This window comes from Pseudochaenichthys georgianus, unplaced genomic scaffold (assembly GCF_902827115.2).
Source record: "Pseudochaenichthys georgianus unplaced genomic scaffold, fPseGeo1.2 scaffold_417_arrow_ctg1, whole genome shotgun sequence".
Lineage (NCBI taxonomy): Eukaryota > Metazoa > Chordata > Actinopteri > Perciformes > Channichthyidae > Pseudochaenichthys > Pseudochaenichthys georgianus.
Window position 1 is genome coordinate 250363 of NW_027262982.1, and position 16759 is coordinate 267121.

At 42.9% G+C, this 16759-nt stretch overlaps 1 protein-coding gene and 1 long non-coding RNA gene across 3 annotated transcripts; one reads left to right on the forward strand and one right to left on the reverse strand.

The window, feature by feature from the left end:
• Nucleotides 1–1964: 1964 nt before the first annotated feature.
• Nucleotides 1965–9520, forward strand: eci1 (enoyl-CoA delta isomerase 1). Its single transcript, XM_034078359.2, has 7 exons — nt 1965–2259; nt 2831–2956; nt 3265–3392; nt 4045–4191; nt 6389–6510; nt 7859–8037; nt 8915–9520. The coding sequence occupies exons 1-7, from the start codon at nt 2217–2219 to the stop codon at nt 9079–9081; spliced, it is 912 nt and encodes a 303-aa protein (XP_033934250.1). The 5' UTR covers nt 1965–2216; the 3' UTR covers nt 9082–9520.
• Nucleotides 9521–10075: 555 nt separating this feature from the next.
• Nucleotides 10076–12203, reverse strand: LOC117442362 (uncharacterized). Of its 2 annotated transcripts, none has more exons than XR_011642886.1 (3): nt 12088–12203; nt 11326–11419; nt 10076–10636 (listed from the first exon to the last, which is right to left on the reverse strand). It is a non-coding gene; the product is annotated as an uncharacterized lncRNA (long non-coding RNA). The 2 variants fall into 2 exon arrangements; XR_004551512.2 differs by having other exon boundaries at nt 12068–12203.
• Nucleotides 12204–16759: the final 4556 nt, after the last annotated feature.

Consider the following 16759-nt stretch of genomic DNA (forward strand, 5'->3'; position numbering starts at 1 on the left):
TGATATGACTGATGGGAAGGATGTACATGATAAAGAGGAGGGGGTCTCTGTGTAAGACGCTATACAGCAGTGGTTATCAACCTTTTCCAGTCTCGACCCCTCAGAGTAAATTAAACCGTATCTGAAACATGTTGGATGATTCAATACAACATGTAGTCGTTTAGGCGATTCATGAGGAACTGGTACATGTATTGTATACTGTAAGTACATACATATTAATACTTTAAGGGAACAAAAATCCACCTCGGGTACGTTGAGGACTGTAAATATCTCAGTTTTTCTTAAAGCAGAAGACAGGAAGTGATTCACAGAGCAGATGTTATCAGTAGCAGAGTCACTAAAGTTATAAGACCTCTGTATGAAGTGATGTTTATTTTATCTTCCAGGTCCACGAGGGGAAACGTCCCATGGGAAGGATGCATGTTGCAGTGGAAATCTGATCAGAGCGTATTCCAAAACAACAAAGAAAACATGAACTGCTCAAACACTGCTGTTTTCTGCTGTATTAATTACAAGAGCTTAACGTGATAATAACATGTAAATATTGCAGCTCTGTTAAATGCATCCACTGTCATTTTAAAGTCATGAAATCATCTTCTATAAATCCTAATTTACACTTTACTAGCAGATTAACCCTTATGTCCACCTCGGGCCTTTTTGCATATTTTTCTCATCTCTTGAGTCCATTTTTTTAAATCCAATGTCTTGTATTCTTACATGTTTTTAAATCATATTATCATACATCAATATTTTATTCTGCTTTTTTTCATAAATCACTTAAAAACTTAAAACTTCCTCAAAAATAACAAACATTAATCATTTTCAGGATTTGAACCCTTTAAATACCATACAGTATTTGAATGATTTAATTATTCATCTCAAAACATTAATTATTTCCATATAATAATTAGTAGCTGGCTTTGATATTCATTAGAGTCTTGAATATGTCCGAGATTAGCAGCAAAAAGTCAGATACTCCCTCTGGACTCCATCATGGTCAAAAATGCCTCATTGACTTCCATTAAAACCCATTGTTTTTCTTCTAACTGCTATTGCAGTGCAACACCATGCATTCTGTAAAGTCCGCATTTCATTGAGAAGACAAGTAGTGATTATGTTATGGAGCCGTGTGACTACCAGGGGCCCAAGAGGGGTGTGTGTATATCTGTGTATCTGTGTGTGTATTTGTACTTATGCACTGATAATTTCAGGTTTAAATAAAGGGTAACTTTTGAGGAATGTGTTTCATGTGTCTTTGAAGAGGTGCTAGCTAAAGTCGGCTGTAACAAAAATATTTCCCAAATTGAGATCAATAAAGTATATCTTAGAGGAGCAGCAGAGCTCATAACATGTGTACAGACCTTTCACTCCGGCAAACGTTGGCCCTGCAGTAAAATAAAACACTGATAATATACTGAGGACAGGTGTTTACTGAAGAGACAGGTGAGCTGGGCTGTGATTGGTTGTTCGTCGTCACCTGACAAGCGGTGAACACTGCTGCGTTCTGAAAGGTAAACTAACACACAGTTTGTAGTGGGAAGATTGAACGGCTCAATTACCAGTCAAGCCGTCATGGCTGTTTCCCTCAGTGTATTTCAATCAGGCAGCAATTCAGTAGCTTTCCCATTAAAAGAGGGAACAAGGACTAAACACTATTATATTAATATACTTAACAGTAGTTCATATTAACAGAATTTGTATTATTTAAGCAATAGCTCACGACAGGCCGTGGTATGAAGTGAGCTATTGCTTTTATAAAACGGTTACCAAGTGTGACAATATGAAAGAAAAATACACACTCTAATTTAAATAGTTTGTATTGGTAAATAATTATGTTCAAAATAAAATAGTCCCTCCGTTGCCTTCTGCACGAAACAGTGCGAGGTGGTTGCTATGCAACAACACCAACAGCTAGCGAACATGTTAGACAGAGAGGTTGTCTAGGTTGAGGTTGTCTAGGCTGTTGCTGGGCGTGGCGAGAATATTGCATACACATTTTTATTATTTAATTATATTTGTACCTGTATTTATTTATATTATTATATTACAGTTTTAATAGCCAACATGTCCTCTATCCTCCGTAGCAGCAGCAGAGGGCACTAACGCTCTCCAGCTGCTGCAAAACACTCATCAGAAGAAGAAGCAGAGGCTCGGAGCTGTAGACTGGAGGAAGTTTAAGAAGCTTTTTATTTATTTAACCCATAAAGTTAAACAACATGGCTTTAAGAGCTGCGTTAAGGAGCAGGAGCGGACTGACGGGTAAGTGACTGAACATATAGCACGTACAGAATATCTAACATGTCTCCTGCTGTTAGCTGTTAGCTCCAACTGGGACAAAGGTCACATCTCACTACGACTTTATCCTTCATTTGACTGTTAGGTTATAATGTATTGAGGATACATCGCAATATGGACTAGTGTCCTATAAAGCAATATTTGGTAAGATATCTGATTGTGATTGATATCTGGACTTTGTGGAGCTGCAGAGAAGAGTCAGCCTAAGGACACTATTCTCCAGACTCTATAACATATGCTACTTCTACCTTTTCCTATTGGCGTTATTTTTATATATTATTGTTATTGTATCGCTGTGAACTCTAACCTGTCCTATCCTGTGTGTGTGTGTGTGTGTGTGTGTGTGTGTGTGTGTGTGTGTGTGTGTGTGTGTGTGTGTGTGTGTGTGTGTGTGTGTGTGTGTGTGTGTGTGTGTGTGTGTGTGTGTGTGTGTGTGTGTGTGTGTGTGTGTGTGTGTGTGTGTGTGTGTGTGTGTGTGTGTGTGTGTGTGTGTGTGTGTGTGTGTGTGTGTGTGTGTGTGTGTGTGTGTGTGTAGGTCTCCTCTCCCAGCGGTCCTCCTGCAGCAGTGATATCAGAATGTGTGTGTCTCCTCTCCTCGTCCCTCAGCAGAGAAACTACTCCACGCCTCCGAAGATCAGAGTGGAGTTCGACCAGAGCACAGGTAAACATTTAAATATATCGTGTGTGTGTGTCGGGTAAAATAAAAAAGGGCATGTGTTTCATGTGTCTCTGAAGATCCTAATCTGCCGTTACATTGTGTGTGTGTGTGTGTGTGTGTGTGTGTGTGTGTGTGTGTGTGTGTGTGTGTGTGTGTGTGTGTGTGTGTGTGTGTGTGTGTGTGTGTGTGTGTGTGTGTGTGTGTGTGTGTGTGTGTGTGTGTGTGTGGTGTGTGTGTGTGTGTGTGTGTGTGTGTGTGTGTGTGTGTGTGTGTGTGTGTGTGTGTGTGTGTGTGTGTGTGTGTGTGTGTAGGTGTGGCTGTGATGCACATGCAGAGTCCTCCGGTCAACAGCCTCAGTTTAGACTTCCTCACCGAGCTGTGCATCAGTGTGGAGAAGCTGGAGATGGATAAGAGCTGCCGAGGCCTCGTCATCACCTCGGTACAGTGGGAAGCAAACTGTCTATAGACTTTGGATTATTGCAGAAAATAATCTCTGTGTCAAACAAACATTGATGATACTTACACGCTTTCAAAATAAAAGCCTATAGAGTAGCTGTATCCTAGCAGGAGTCAGGATGAATCTTATTCTTTTCAAAATAAAAGCCTATAGAGTAGCTGTATCCTAGCAGGAGTCAGGATGAATCTTATTCTTTTCAAAATAAAAGCCTATAGAGTAGCTGTATCCTAGTAGGAGTCAGGATGAATCTTATTCTTTTCAAAATAAAAGCCTATAGAGTAGCTGTATCCTAGCAGGAGTCAGGATGAATCTTATTCTTTTCAAAATAAAAGCCCCATAGAAGAATAACCGTATACCTACAAGAAGCTCAGTATGAGACATGTTTTTCAAAATAAAAGCCCCACAGAGAAGCTTTATCCAAGCAGGAATTGGGATCAGGCATGTTTTTTCAAAATAAAAGCCCCATAGACTTACTATATCCTTACTGGAAGCTCACTAAGAAGCATGTTTTTCATAATAAAAGCCCTATAGAATAACTGTATTCTTACAAGAAGCTCAGTAATATACATGTTTTTCAAAATAAAAGCCCTCGTACAGTTTGCAATGATAATTGACCCTGAGTGTGCGACTTCAGGCTCAGCCGAAGGTGTTCTCCGCCGGGCTGGACATCACGGAGATGTACGGGAAGAGTCCAGAACATTGTGGAGCGTTCTGGAGATCCGTTCAGGAGATGTGGCTGAAGCTCTACGGCTCCAACATGGTCACTATCGCTGCTATCAATGTAGGTACAGAACCCACTAACTTTAGATTGTATTAGATAAGAAAACAGCTGTGCACGTACATGACAACACAAACAAAGTAAACGATGCAATAGGCAAGGCAAGTTTATTTGCACACCACCTTTCAGCACACGGCAACTAGGGTTGCCAGAAACTGACCATGATCAAAATCGATTATTCGGCAGCCCTGGCGAATAATAATCGATTATTCGACCGACCCCCCCCCCGCGCGGGAGAGAAAAAATAAATAAATAAAAGGAATTCCGTTGTTTTCTTTACTGGAACATGTTTAACAGTACAAACAACAAACAAGCATGTCATCACCTCGACGTGGCCTTGAAGTGAAGTTGGTAATGGCGGCTGCTGCGTCTTTCTCTGTAACCTCTTTGGCTTCGCACTCAAATGCGAACGCATTGTTGAGGTTGAGCTGTGATAGACCAACGTCTTTTCGCAGAGCTTGCATTTAACTTCCTTTGGACTTGTAAGTTCGAAGTAGTTCCACGAGGAGGAACTCTTTTTACCCGCCGCTTTGTTCATCTTTAGTCGCACGTGTGAGGGAGGGGGGGGGTGGGGTCGGTGTGTAGCAGCTGCAGCAGCAGTCTGCTCTGCACGCAGGCTTCCTCCAAGTTTACAGTAAAACAAACTGGTGGTGTGACCAATGGCCATTTACAATTATTAATACTATTACTATTATTAGCATATATATATTTATATATATTTTGGTTGAAACTAAGCCAGAAAAAAAAAAAGAACATAAATAATAATAAAAAATATATATAAATAAAATCGATTTTTAAAAATAATATTATGGATTATGGAGACTGTAGCGAATAATCGCTGGCAACCCAAGGTGCTTTACAAAATAAAATACATTTAAGAACAAATACAGTGGAAGCACATTATAAAAAGGCATTTAAAGACAGGCATTCAAAAAAGCAAAGATAATGAAATAAACACGACGGGTATAAAATACATGGATAAAACTGCACTGTGAATTCATCCAGATGGTCGGGCACACAAACTAAATGCTGCCTCTCCATGTTTAGCTCTGACTCTTGTCGCAGAGAGCAGACCCGTCCCCGAAGACCTGAGACTCCTGGATGGTTCATAGTTATGCAGGAGATCGTTCAGCAATAGTACTTTAAAATCAGTTCTTTGGCCGACTGGAAGCCGGTGTAAAGACTTCAGAACCGCACTGATGTGATCCACTCGTTTAGTGTTTGTGAGGACTATACAACTATAGATACAAATACAGAGATAATATTAAATAAAAATGCAGTTTACAGTCACATTCTCATTGGGCAGAACGGTTCCTCTCAATAGCCGCGTTCACACTGCGGTACTTTTCCCACAAAGGTTCATGCGAACTTAGTTCATGATCGCATTCACACCAAAAAGAGCCGGTACTAAAAGTAGTTCATGCGAACCTTTTTACCCCCTCGAAAGTCCCTGCTAGAGAGCAGGGACTTTCGAGCGGCTTTTTTTTGAGAAAAGAGCTATATTCTGATTGGCTGGGCGGATTGCAAACCACGCCCCGTAAAACTCCCAAAAAGTTTTGTGAAGCCGCCATTTTATTATCCTCGCATTAGCATTATTAGCATTAGCATTAGCCCAGCGCAGAAACGCAGAGAGACTAACTTACGGCAACACAAAATAAAACATGGGAGCGGTGGAGATGAGGAGGTGTCGGCGTTCAGGCGATTTACTCGGAAGGCTTCAGTAGAAGCTGCTGGGACTCCCAGCAGCTTCTACTGAAGCCTTCCCCAACTCCGGGGACTTCCGGCCGGGGACTCCGGGCGGCAGTATACGCCGTGAAGTGGTTTGCGGCCTGCCAGTAAACCCAAAGCAGAAGAAGAAGAAGAAGAAGAATAAGAAGTGACGTCAGTGGCTTCATTTGCCTTATCCACCCCCAGGGACTTTTTCTGGTGTGAACGCGATCTGTACTTAGTTCATGCGAACTAAAGAGTTCGCATGAACCTTTGTGGGAAAAGTACCGCAGTGTGAACGCGGCTAATCAGTCAGTATTCCTTGTCGCTGGTTTGAATCTTAAACGTTGACCGTTTCTCTTCGTATTGTGTTTCTTGCCGTCTCAGTCGATATGTAATTTCTTCCATGATATGCATTTCCTCCACGTTCTCCGTCCACGGTAGGAGGCTCCACCTTGATATCATCATTAATAAAGGAACATGTGTCTCTCAGGGCTCCAGCCCGGCCGGAGGCTGCCTGATGGCCATGACGTGTGACTACAGGATAATGGCGGATAACCCTCGCTACAACATCGGCCTCAACGAGACGCAGCTGGGCATCGTGGCTCCTTTCTGGTGAGGAGGAATTATCAATTGTTGGAATATCACAATTTCACTTTTTTTTTTTTTTTTGTATTTACTTTCACTATTTCTCTCTGTGTATCTGTGTTATTGTGTTGTCTGTTGGAGGAGCTCAGCACCTCAGATGTTCATCGTCATAACTACACTGGAGCTCTGCACACGTGACCAATACAAACCTTGAACCAACATGTTCACAGATGGAGCTATTTTAAGAAAACTATAATACCATACATTTATTCAAATACATCAATATGAACGTGAGCATTCCTTTGCTAGAACAGTGATAATAAAACAAAGCTCCATTAGTCTGTGCTCAAAAAAAGAAATGCATAATAAAATCCCTTTGCTAGAACAATAACTTATAATACTTTACGCCACTTTGCAAAGAAAATGCTGATATTTGGGAAGTGTGTCCTATCACAGCATGAGTGGCTGCAATGAGCCGGTGTGGCTGCGCATGTCTTCAGAACGGGGTCGCAGGCTCCGTGGCGGCGCCAGAGAGATAACTCTGAGAGTCCTTGAGCTCACTGAGCCTCTCAGTCTGACAGGAGAGGACTCTCCTCCACCTTGTTGTTGAAAAAACTCCTTATATCCGTTAGCGTAGCTCGCTAGCACCAGAAGCTAACAACAACGATCTCCGGTACCGGTGCGCTCTCTCTCTCTCACTCTCTCTCTCTCGCACACGCACACAAAATAGCTCGTGCCAAACACACACACAGAGCCGAGCTTTAATGGAACACAGAGACCCAGACGTACTGTAGCATATTATTTTCTAATCAATCATTTTGCAAATTATGAATTTCACACATAAAAAATAAAAAAGACATACATTTCTAGGGGGTGCTTTGGCTATCCTGGGGGGAGCTGCAGCACCCTCTAGCGCCCCCTATTGACCTTCAATCCTCAACATGCACATTACACACATGTGTCCTACAGCGCCCTCATAGGTTTCTAAGTGTAACTTCCGCCGGTCATGCCGACGTCATAACAAGTTTTTCTCCTGGTCTCTCGCGCCCCCCTGTCATGCCTCTGCGCCCCCCTGTCATGCCTCTGCGCCCCCCTGTCATGCCTCTACACCCCCCTGTCATGCCTCTGTGCCCCCCTGTCATGCCTCTGCGCCCCCCTGTGATGCCTCTGCACCCCCCTGTCATGCCTCTGCGCCCCCCTGTCATGCCTCTGCGCCCCCCTGTCATGCCTCTGCGCCCCCCTGTCATGCCTCTGTGCCCCCCTGTCATGCCTCTGCGCCCCCACTTTAAGAAACACTGGATGATGATGATGATGATGATGATGATGATGATGATGATGATGATGATGATGATGATGATGATGATGATGAATGCAGGTTTATGGACACCATGAAGAACACGGTGGGCCAGCGGACCACAGAGATGGCCCTTCAGCTGGGACTCCTCTACAAACCAGCTGATGCTCTGAAGATCGGACTGGTGGACCAGCTGGAGCCTGAAGACCAGGTCATCGCCGCGGCAACGCAGACCATCAGCAGGTGGCTGGCTATTCCAGGTGTGTTGGGATATTTAAATCAGATTCCAGAGACCAAAGGGACCTCTGCATCACTCTCACTTTTTTTTTTAAAAAGCCTCAAACCCTCCCGCATTTTACTGACTGTCCTTTATTTTATTTTACCTTCTAAGCTCTTAATCTTTTTTATATTAACATATTTTATTCAATATGCTCCTTGGATAACTTTTGATTTTATTGTATTTTCTCCTCATAGCTAGAGGATGCATGATTTCAAAATAAAAGCTCCACAGAGTTACTTTATTGGAAGAGGTAGCTCAGAATTAGGCTTGTATTTCAAAATAAATGCACTACTTTATCCTTACACACAGGAAGCTAAGGGAGAAGCTTTTTTTCAAAATAAAAGCCCCATAGAGTAACTGAATCCTAAAAAGTTTCTCGGGATGAGCCTTTTTTTCAAAATAAATGTCCTTTAGTTACTATATTTTTCCAGGTAGTTTGTGAAAGAGACATGTTTTCAAAATAAAAGACACAGGAAGTAACGACACAACTACAGGAAGCTCAGGATGAGGCATGGTTTTCAAAGTAAAAGCCCCAAAGAGTTACTAGATCCTTTCAGAAAGCTAAGCAAGATGTGTGTTTTTCAAAATAAAAGACACAGGAAGTAATTACACAATTACAGGAAGCTAAGGATGAGGCATGGTTTTCAAAGTAAAAGCCCCAAAGAGCTACTCGCAGAAAGCTAAGAAAGAGGCATGTTTTTCAAAATAAAAGCCTCACGTATTTACAAAATAGCGACTGCTCACAACATCTACTCAGTTCTGGCAATACTAGCATTAGGTAGTAATTCCCTACCAAGACACTAGTCATTATGTCTTGATCTGAGGATGATCTAACTCTTAATTTCCACATTTCACAGACCACGCCAGACAGATCACCAAATCCATGATGAGGAAGAAAACCATCGACAAGCTCACGTCCAACAGAGAGTCCGACATCCAATACTTTGTCAACTTCATCACCAAAGACTCCATCCAGAAGTCTCTCGGCGGGTACATGGAGATGCTGAAAAAGAGAAGAGCCTAGAGGAGAAGGGGAAATAATAACGTGTAAACTTTCTTTAGGGTCACGTTGGATATAAAAACACATCTGGTCTCATATTTGTATTGGTGTGAAGATAAGATCCTTGACTCGCTCGGCAGTTCGCCTTCATACCGGTTCGACCAATGGACGTACTCCTAATGATTGTATGACGGAGTACATTTACTCAAGTATTGTACTGAATGTGCAACATGTAGGTACTTGTACGTATTACTGTACATTCATTCATTTTGCAGTCGCTTTGCGAAGATTTGCCTAAAAATAAGGGTTTATAAGATATGGTATTTTGTTATTAATTAAACTATAGCAAACAATTTTACAAGAACATGACTAACAACACATGTGCTTTAGCCTGATAACATGTATGTATTCATGTCGTTAGAGAACTGTGGTGTGATTAAATAATGGATTGTCAAAATCAAAATTGTTACTTCTTTAATTTGGCACTACTTTCTCGAACAAACCCTTTAAAGAGTCCTCTCCTGCTGATGTTCAGGTGTATATCAGTATGTAGTGTCTCTACTTTAAAGAGTCCTCTCCTGCTGATGTTCAGGTGTATATCAGTGTGTAGTGTCTCTACTTTAAAGAGTCCTCTCCTGCTGATGTTCAAGTGTATATCAGTGTGTAGTGTCTCTACTTTAAAGAGTCCTCTCCTGCTGATGTTCAGGTGTATATCAGTATGTAGTGTCTCTACTTTAAAGAGTCCTCTCCTGCTGATGTTCAGGTGTAAATCAGTATGTAGTGTCTCTACTTTAAAGAGTCCTCTCCTGCTGATGTTCAGGTGTATATCAGTATGTTGTGTCTCTACTTTAAAGAGTCCTCTCCTGCTGATGTTCAGGTGTATATCAGTATGTAGTGTCTCTACTTTAAAGAGTCCTCTCCTGCTGATGTTCAGGTGTATATCAGTGTGTAGTGTCTCTACTTTAAAGAGTCCTCTCCTGCTGATGTTCAGGAGTATATCAGTATGTAGTGTCTCTACTTTAAAGAGTCCTCTCCTGCTGATGTTCAGGTGTAAATCAGTATGTAGTGTCTCTACTTTAAAGAGTCCTCTCCTGCTGATGTTCAGGTGTATATCAGTATGTAGTGTCTCTACTTTAAAGAGTCCTCTCCTGCTGATGTTCAGGTGTATATCAGCATGTAATGTCTCTACTTTAAAGAGTCCTCTCCTGCTGATGTTCAGGTGTATATCAGTACGTAATGTTGCCCAGAGCCTAGTCTACTCTGATTGGTTTGCTGGCCGGCTCTGTTGTGATTGGTCAACTGATTAGAGATGTCCCACCCCTTAACCTACAATGTGTTTGAGCGCTAGCCAATAGAAGCGTCTATATACCTTTTTAAAGACCTTTTACACAAGACAATAAGAGACTTTTTCGTTTGATATTGAAATAATCAGCAAATTTGTTTATTTTTGATAAATTCAAAGATGGTTGCCGACATTAGAGTAATCCTAATTCAAATTCCTCCTGGAGGTATTTGAAGCGGTTCTTGGGTCTCAGGACAGCTGCACCTCCACAGGGTAATGGTCACTCACACCCGACGCCTGAGAGAACACACAGAACAAAACTTCAATACGTGCTTTTTGTCTCACTGAACATATAATAGCCGTTTATTGAAGACCAAAAAAACAATACAAAAGTACTTCCTTAGGCTGTAGGACAGTTTCTTCTCTGGGACCAATCATGTCCTTTCTAAACAAACTAGAAGTTGAGTTACCGCTGGACAGAGTAATGCTAAGCTAAGCTAACAGGCTGCTCTCCTATGACTGCCTGTGATATGTTATGTATGTCAACATGTCAAAGGACTCTGATTGACTGCAGTTATTAGTTGCATTTAGCAGCCAAACATTAAACTAGATCTCCCTCTTTTTGATTGGCTGAGCTTTGCGGTAGAATCAACAGAAATTCTGTTCATTTCGTCCTGTTTTCCACTGTTTATTGCACCCGTGTGTTGCAGATTACAGTAAATAAACCTATAATCTATGGATGCATGCTAGCACTGTTTGGTGTGTTTTCACAATAAGCGTATTTCTCAACATGTTGAACTATTAATTAAAAAAAGAAAGCGTTTGACACCTCCTTGTTCAGATGATGCAGCTACTGGAAGTCTAATCAATATCTTCAGCACGTGCAAAGTTGCTCTTCATAGACCTTTAAACTTCTAAAAAGACGATGGTGTACCTTGCAGCAGCAATGAGTTAAACTATGGAGGAGAATGAAAGTAGTTTTTTACCAGACTGTGGCTGAGCTTCAGGTCCAGCATGTAGTTGTAGAGCTTAGCGCTGCTGGAAACCACTCCTTTGTTCATGTCAGCTGTGACCACAATCCTGCAGAAACAGCGATAACGGAGGAATAAAGAGGGTTGGTTTTTACGACCTAATGATTTAAATTAGGGCTTTTTCAGTGATTGTACTGGGAGTTCTAGGTGAGGCTTGTTTTTCAAAATAAAAGCCCCAGAAAGATACTGTATTGTAACAGGTTGTACAGGAGGAGGCTTGTTTTTCAAAATAAAAGCCAGAGAAGGAAAACTGTATTGTTACAGATTGTCCAGGAGGAGGCTTGTTTTTCAAAATAAAAGCCCAAGAAAGAAACAATATTCTCACAGATTGTTCAGGATGAGGCTTGTTTTTCAAAATAAAAGCCCTAAATATCTGCTTATTTACAGATGGTTGCAACCCGATGTAAGTCAATGGGAAAAAGAATGTTTGGACCTTACTACGTCACAAAATGTGCACTGAAGTGTAGTACTCTGTTTGTCCACTACAGCCATTTGCTGGCTTACTTCCATGGGGCTTGTGTGTGTCAGAGGTGGAAGTAGTGGAGAACAAATACTTTATCACTGTACTTAAGTACATGTTTCTGGTATCAGTACTTTACTCCACTACTTATTTTTCTGACGACTTTTTACTTTTACTTCTTACATGTTGAACCCAAATACCTGTACTTTCTACTTCTTACATGTTGAACCCAAATACCTGTACTTTCTACTTCTTACATCCATCCATCCATCCATCCATCTTCTCCCGCTTATCCGTGGTCGGGTCGCGGGGGTAGCAGTTCCAGCAGAGAGCCCCAAACTTTCTTTTCCCTGGCAACATCAACCAGCTCTGACTGGGGGATCCCAAGGCGCTCCCAGGCCAGCGAAGAGATATAATCCCTCCACCTGGTCCTAGGTCTACCCCTTGGTCTCTTCCCAGCTGGACGTGCCTGGAACACCTCCCTAGGGAGGCGCCCAGGTGGCATCCTAACTAGGTGCCCGAACCACCTCAACTGGCTTCTTTCGACGCGAAGGAGGAGCGGCTCAACTCCGAGTCCCTCCCTGATGACCGAACTTCTCACCTTATCTCTAAGGGAGACACCAGCCACCCGGCGGAGGAAACCCATCTCGGCCGCTTGTATCCGCGATCTCGTTCTTTCGGTCATGACCCATCCTTCATGACCATAGGTGAGGGTAGGAACGAAAATGGCCCGGTAGACAGAGAGCTTTGCCTTCTGGCTCAGCTCCCTTTTCGTCACAACGGTGCGGTAAAGCGACTGCAATACCGCTCCCGCTGCTCCGATTCTCCGGCCCATCTCACGCTCCATTGTTCCCTCACTCGAGAACAAGACCCCGAGATACTTGAACTCCTTCACTTGGGGTAAGGACTCATTCCCTACTTGGAGTGGACAGTCCATCGGTTTCCTGCTGAGAACCATGGCCTCAGATTTGGAGGTGCTGATCCTCATCCCAGCCGCTTCACACTCGGTTGCGAACCGATCCAGTGAGTGCTGAAGGTCGCAGACCGATGAAGCCATCAGAACCACATCATCTGCAAAAAGCAGTGGTGCAATCCTTAGTCCACCGAACTGCAGACCCCCCCCCCCCCCCACGACTACGCCTCGAAATCCGATCCATGTATATTACAAACAGGATTGGTGACAAAGCGCAGCCCTGGCGGAGGCCAACCCTCACCGGAAATGGGTCCGACTTACTGCCGAGGACCCGGACACAGCTCTCGCTTTGGGAGTACAGAGATTGGATGGCCCTGAGCAGAGACCCCCTCACCCCATACTCCCGCAGCACCTCCCACAGTAACTCCCTGGGAACCCGGTCATACGCCTTCTCCAAGTCTACAAAACACATGTAGACCGGATAAGCGTACTCCCAGGCCCCCTCCAGGATCCTTGCGAGAGTAAAAAGCTGATCCGTCGTTCCATGACCAGGACGGAATCCGCATTGTTCCTCCTCAATCTGAGGTTCGACAATCGGCCTGACCCTCCTTTCAAGTACCTTGGAGTAAACGTTCCCGGGGAGGCTGAGTAGTGTGATGCCTCTGTAATTGGCACACACCCTCTGATCCCCCTTTTTGAAAAGGGGGACCACCACCCCGGTCTGCCACTCCTTCGGTATTGTTTCCGACTTCCACGCAACGTTGATGAGACGTGTCAACCATGACAGTCCCTCAACACCCAGAGCCTTCAGCATTTCCGGGCGGATCTCATCCACCCCCGGGGCTTTGCCACTGTGGAGTTGTTTGACGACCTCAGTGACCTCCCACCGGGAGATTGGTGTTGATCCCCCGTCATACTCCAGCTCTGCCTCTAACATAGAGGGCGGAGTTGTCGGGTTCAGGAGTTCCTCAAAGTGTTCCTTCCAACGCCCCAACACTCCATCAGTTGAGGTCAACAACGTCCCATCCTTACTGTACACAGCTTGGATGGTTCCCTGCTTCCCCCTCCTGAGGTGTCGGACAGTTTTCCAGAACAACTTTGGTGCCGCCCGAAAGTCCTTCTCCATGTCTTCTCCAAACTTCTCCCACACCCGCTGCTTTGCCTCGGCCACGGATGAGGCTGCTGCCCTTCGGGCCTGTCGGTACCTTGCAACTGCCTCGGGAGTCCCCCGGGATAACAAATCCCTGAAGGCCTCCTTCTTCAGTCGGACGGCTTCCCTGACCACCGGTGTCCACCAGGAGGTTCGAGGGTTACCGTCCCTTGAGGCACCTAGGACCTTGAGACCACAGCTCCCCACCGCGGCTTCGGCAATAGAAGCTTTGAACACCGACCACTCTGGTTCAATGTCCCCAACCTCCACAGGAATGCCCGAAAAGCTCCGCCGGAGGTGTGAGTTGAAGGCCTCCTGAACTTGGGCCTCCTCCAGACGTTCCCAGTTCACCCGAACTACACGTTTGGGCTTACCAGGTCTATCCAGAGGCTTCCCCCGCCACTCGACCCAACTCACCACCAGATGGTGATCAGTTGACAACTCCGCCCCTCTCTTTACCCGAGTGTCCAAAACATACGGCCTCAGGTCCGATGATACGATAACGAAATCGATCATGGACCTTCTGCCTAGGGTGCTCTGGTACCACGTACACTTATGAGCATCCTTATGTTCGAACATGGTGTTTGTTATGGCCAATCCATGACTAGCACAGAAGTCCAGTAACAAACCACCACTCCGGTTTAGATCAGGGGGGCCGTTCCTCCCAATCACGCCCCTCCAAGTGTCTCCATCATTGCCCACATGTGCGTTGAAGTCTCCCAGCAAGACTAAGGAGTCCCCTTCAGGATCCCCATACAGGACTCTTTCCAGGGTCTCCAAGAAGGCCGTATACTCTGAACTGCTGTTGGGTGCATAAGCACACACAACAGTCAGAGTTTTCCCCCCCATAACCCGCAGAACTCAAATACCTGTACTTTCTACTTCTCACATGTTGAACTCAAATACCTGTACTTTCTACTTCTTACATGTTGAACTCAAATACCTGTACTTTCTACTTCTTACATGTTGAACTCAAATACCTGTACTTTCTACTTCTCACATGTTGAACTCAAATACCTGTACTTTCTACTTCTTACATGTTGAACTCAAATACCTGTACTTTCTACTTCTCACATGTTGAACCCAAATACCTGTACTTTCTATTTCTCACATGTTGAACAGAAATACCTGTACTTTCTACTTCTCACATGTTGAACTCAAATACCTGTACTTTCTACTTCTCACATGTTGAACTCAAATACCTGTACTTTCTACTTCTTACATGTTGAACTCAAATACCTGTACTTTCTACTTCTCACATGTTGCACTCAAATACCTGTACTTTCTACTTCTCTCATGTTGAACTCAAATACCTGTACTTTCTACTTCTTACATGTTGAACTCAAATACCTGTACTTTCTACTTCTCTCATGTTGAACTCAAATACCTGTACTTTCTACTTCTCTCATGTTGAACTCAAATACCTGTACTTTCTACTTCTTACATGTTGAACTCAAATACCTGTACTTTCTACTTCTCACATGTTGAACTCAAATACCTGTACTTTCTACTTCTCTCATGTTGAACTCAAATACCTGTACTTTCTACTTCTCTCATGTTGAACTCAAATACCTGTACTTTCTACTTCTTACATGTTGAACTCAAATACCTGTACTTTCTACTTCTTACATGTTAAACCCAAATACCTGTACTTTCTACTTCTTACATGTTGAACTCAAATACCTGTACTTTCTACTTCTTACATGTTGAACCCAAATACCTGTACTTTCTACTTCTTACATGTTGAATACAAATACCTGTACTTTCTACTTCTTACATGTTGAACTCAAATACCTGTACTTTCTACTTCTCACATGTTGAACTCAAATACCTGTACTTTCTACTTCTTACATGTTGAACTCAAATACCTGTACTTTCTACTTCTCACATGTTGAACTCAAATACCTGTACTTTCTACTTCTTACATGTTGAACTCAAATACCTGTACTTTCTACTTCTTACATGTTGAACTCAAATACCTGTACTTTCTACTTCTCACATGTTGAACTCAAATACCTGTACTTTCTACTTCTTACATGTTGAACTCAAATACCTGTACTTTCTACTTCTCACATGTTGAACCCAAATACCTGTACTTTCTATTTCTCACATGTTGAACAGAAATACCTGTACTTTCTACTTCTTACATGTTGAACTCAAATACCTGTACTTTCTACTTCTTACATGTTGAACTCAAATACCTGTACTTTCTACTTCTTACATGTTGAACTCAAATACCTGTACTTTCTACTTCTCTCATGTTGAACTCAAATACCTGTACTTTCTACTTCTCTACATGTTGAACTCAAATACCTGTACTTTCTACTTCTTACATGTTGAACTCAAATACCTGTACTTTCTACTTCTTACATGTTAAACCCAAATACCTGTACTTTCTACTTCTTACATGTTGAACTCAAATACCTGTACTTTCTACTTCTTACATGTTGAACCCAAATACCTGTACTTTCTACTTCTTACATGTTGAATACAAATACCTGTACTTTCTACTTCTTACATGTTGAACTCAAATACCTGTACTTTCTACTTCTTACATGTTGAACACAAATACCTGAACTTTCTACTTCTCACATGTTAAACACAAATACCGGTACTTTCTACTTCTTACATGTTGAACTCAAATACCTGTACTTTCTACTTCTTACATGTTGAACCCAAATACCTGTACTTTCTACTTCTTACATGTTGAACACAAATACCTGTACTTTCTACTTCTTACATGTTGAACTCAAATACCTGTACTTTCTACTTCTTACATGTTGAACACAAATACCTGAACTTTCTACTTCTCACATGTTGAACACAAATACCTGTACTTTCTACTTCTTACATGTTGAACTCAAAT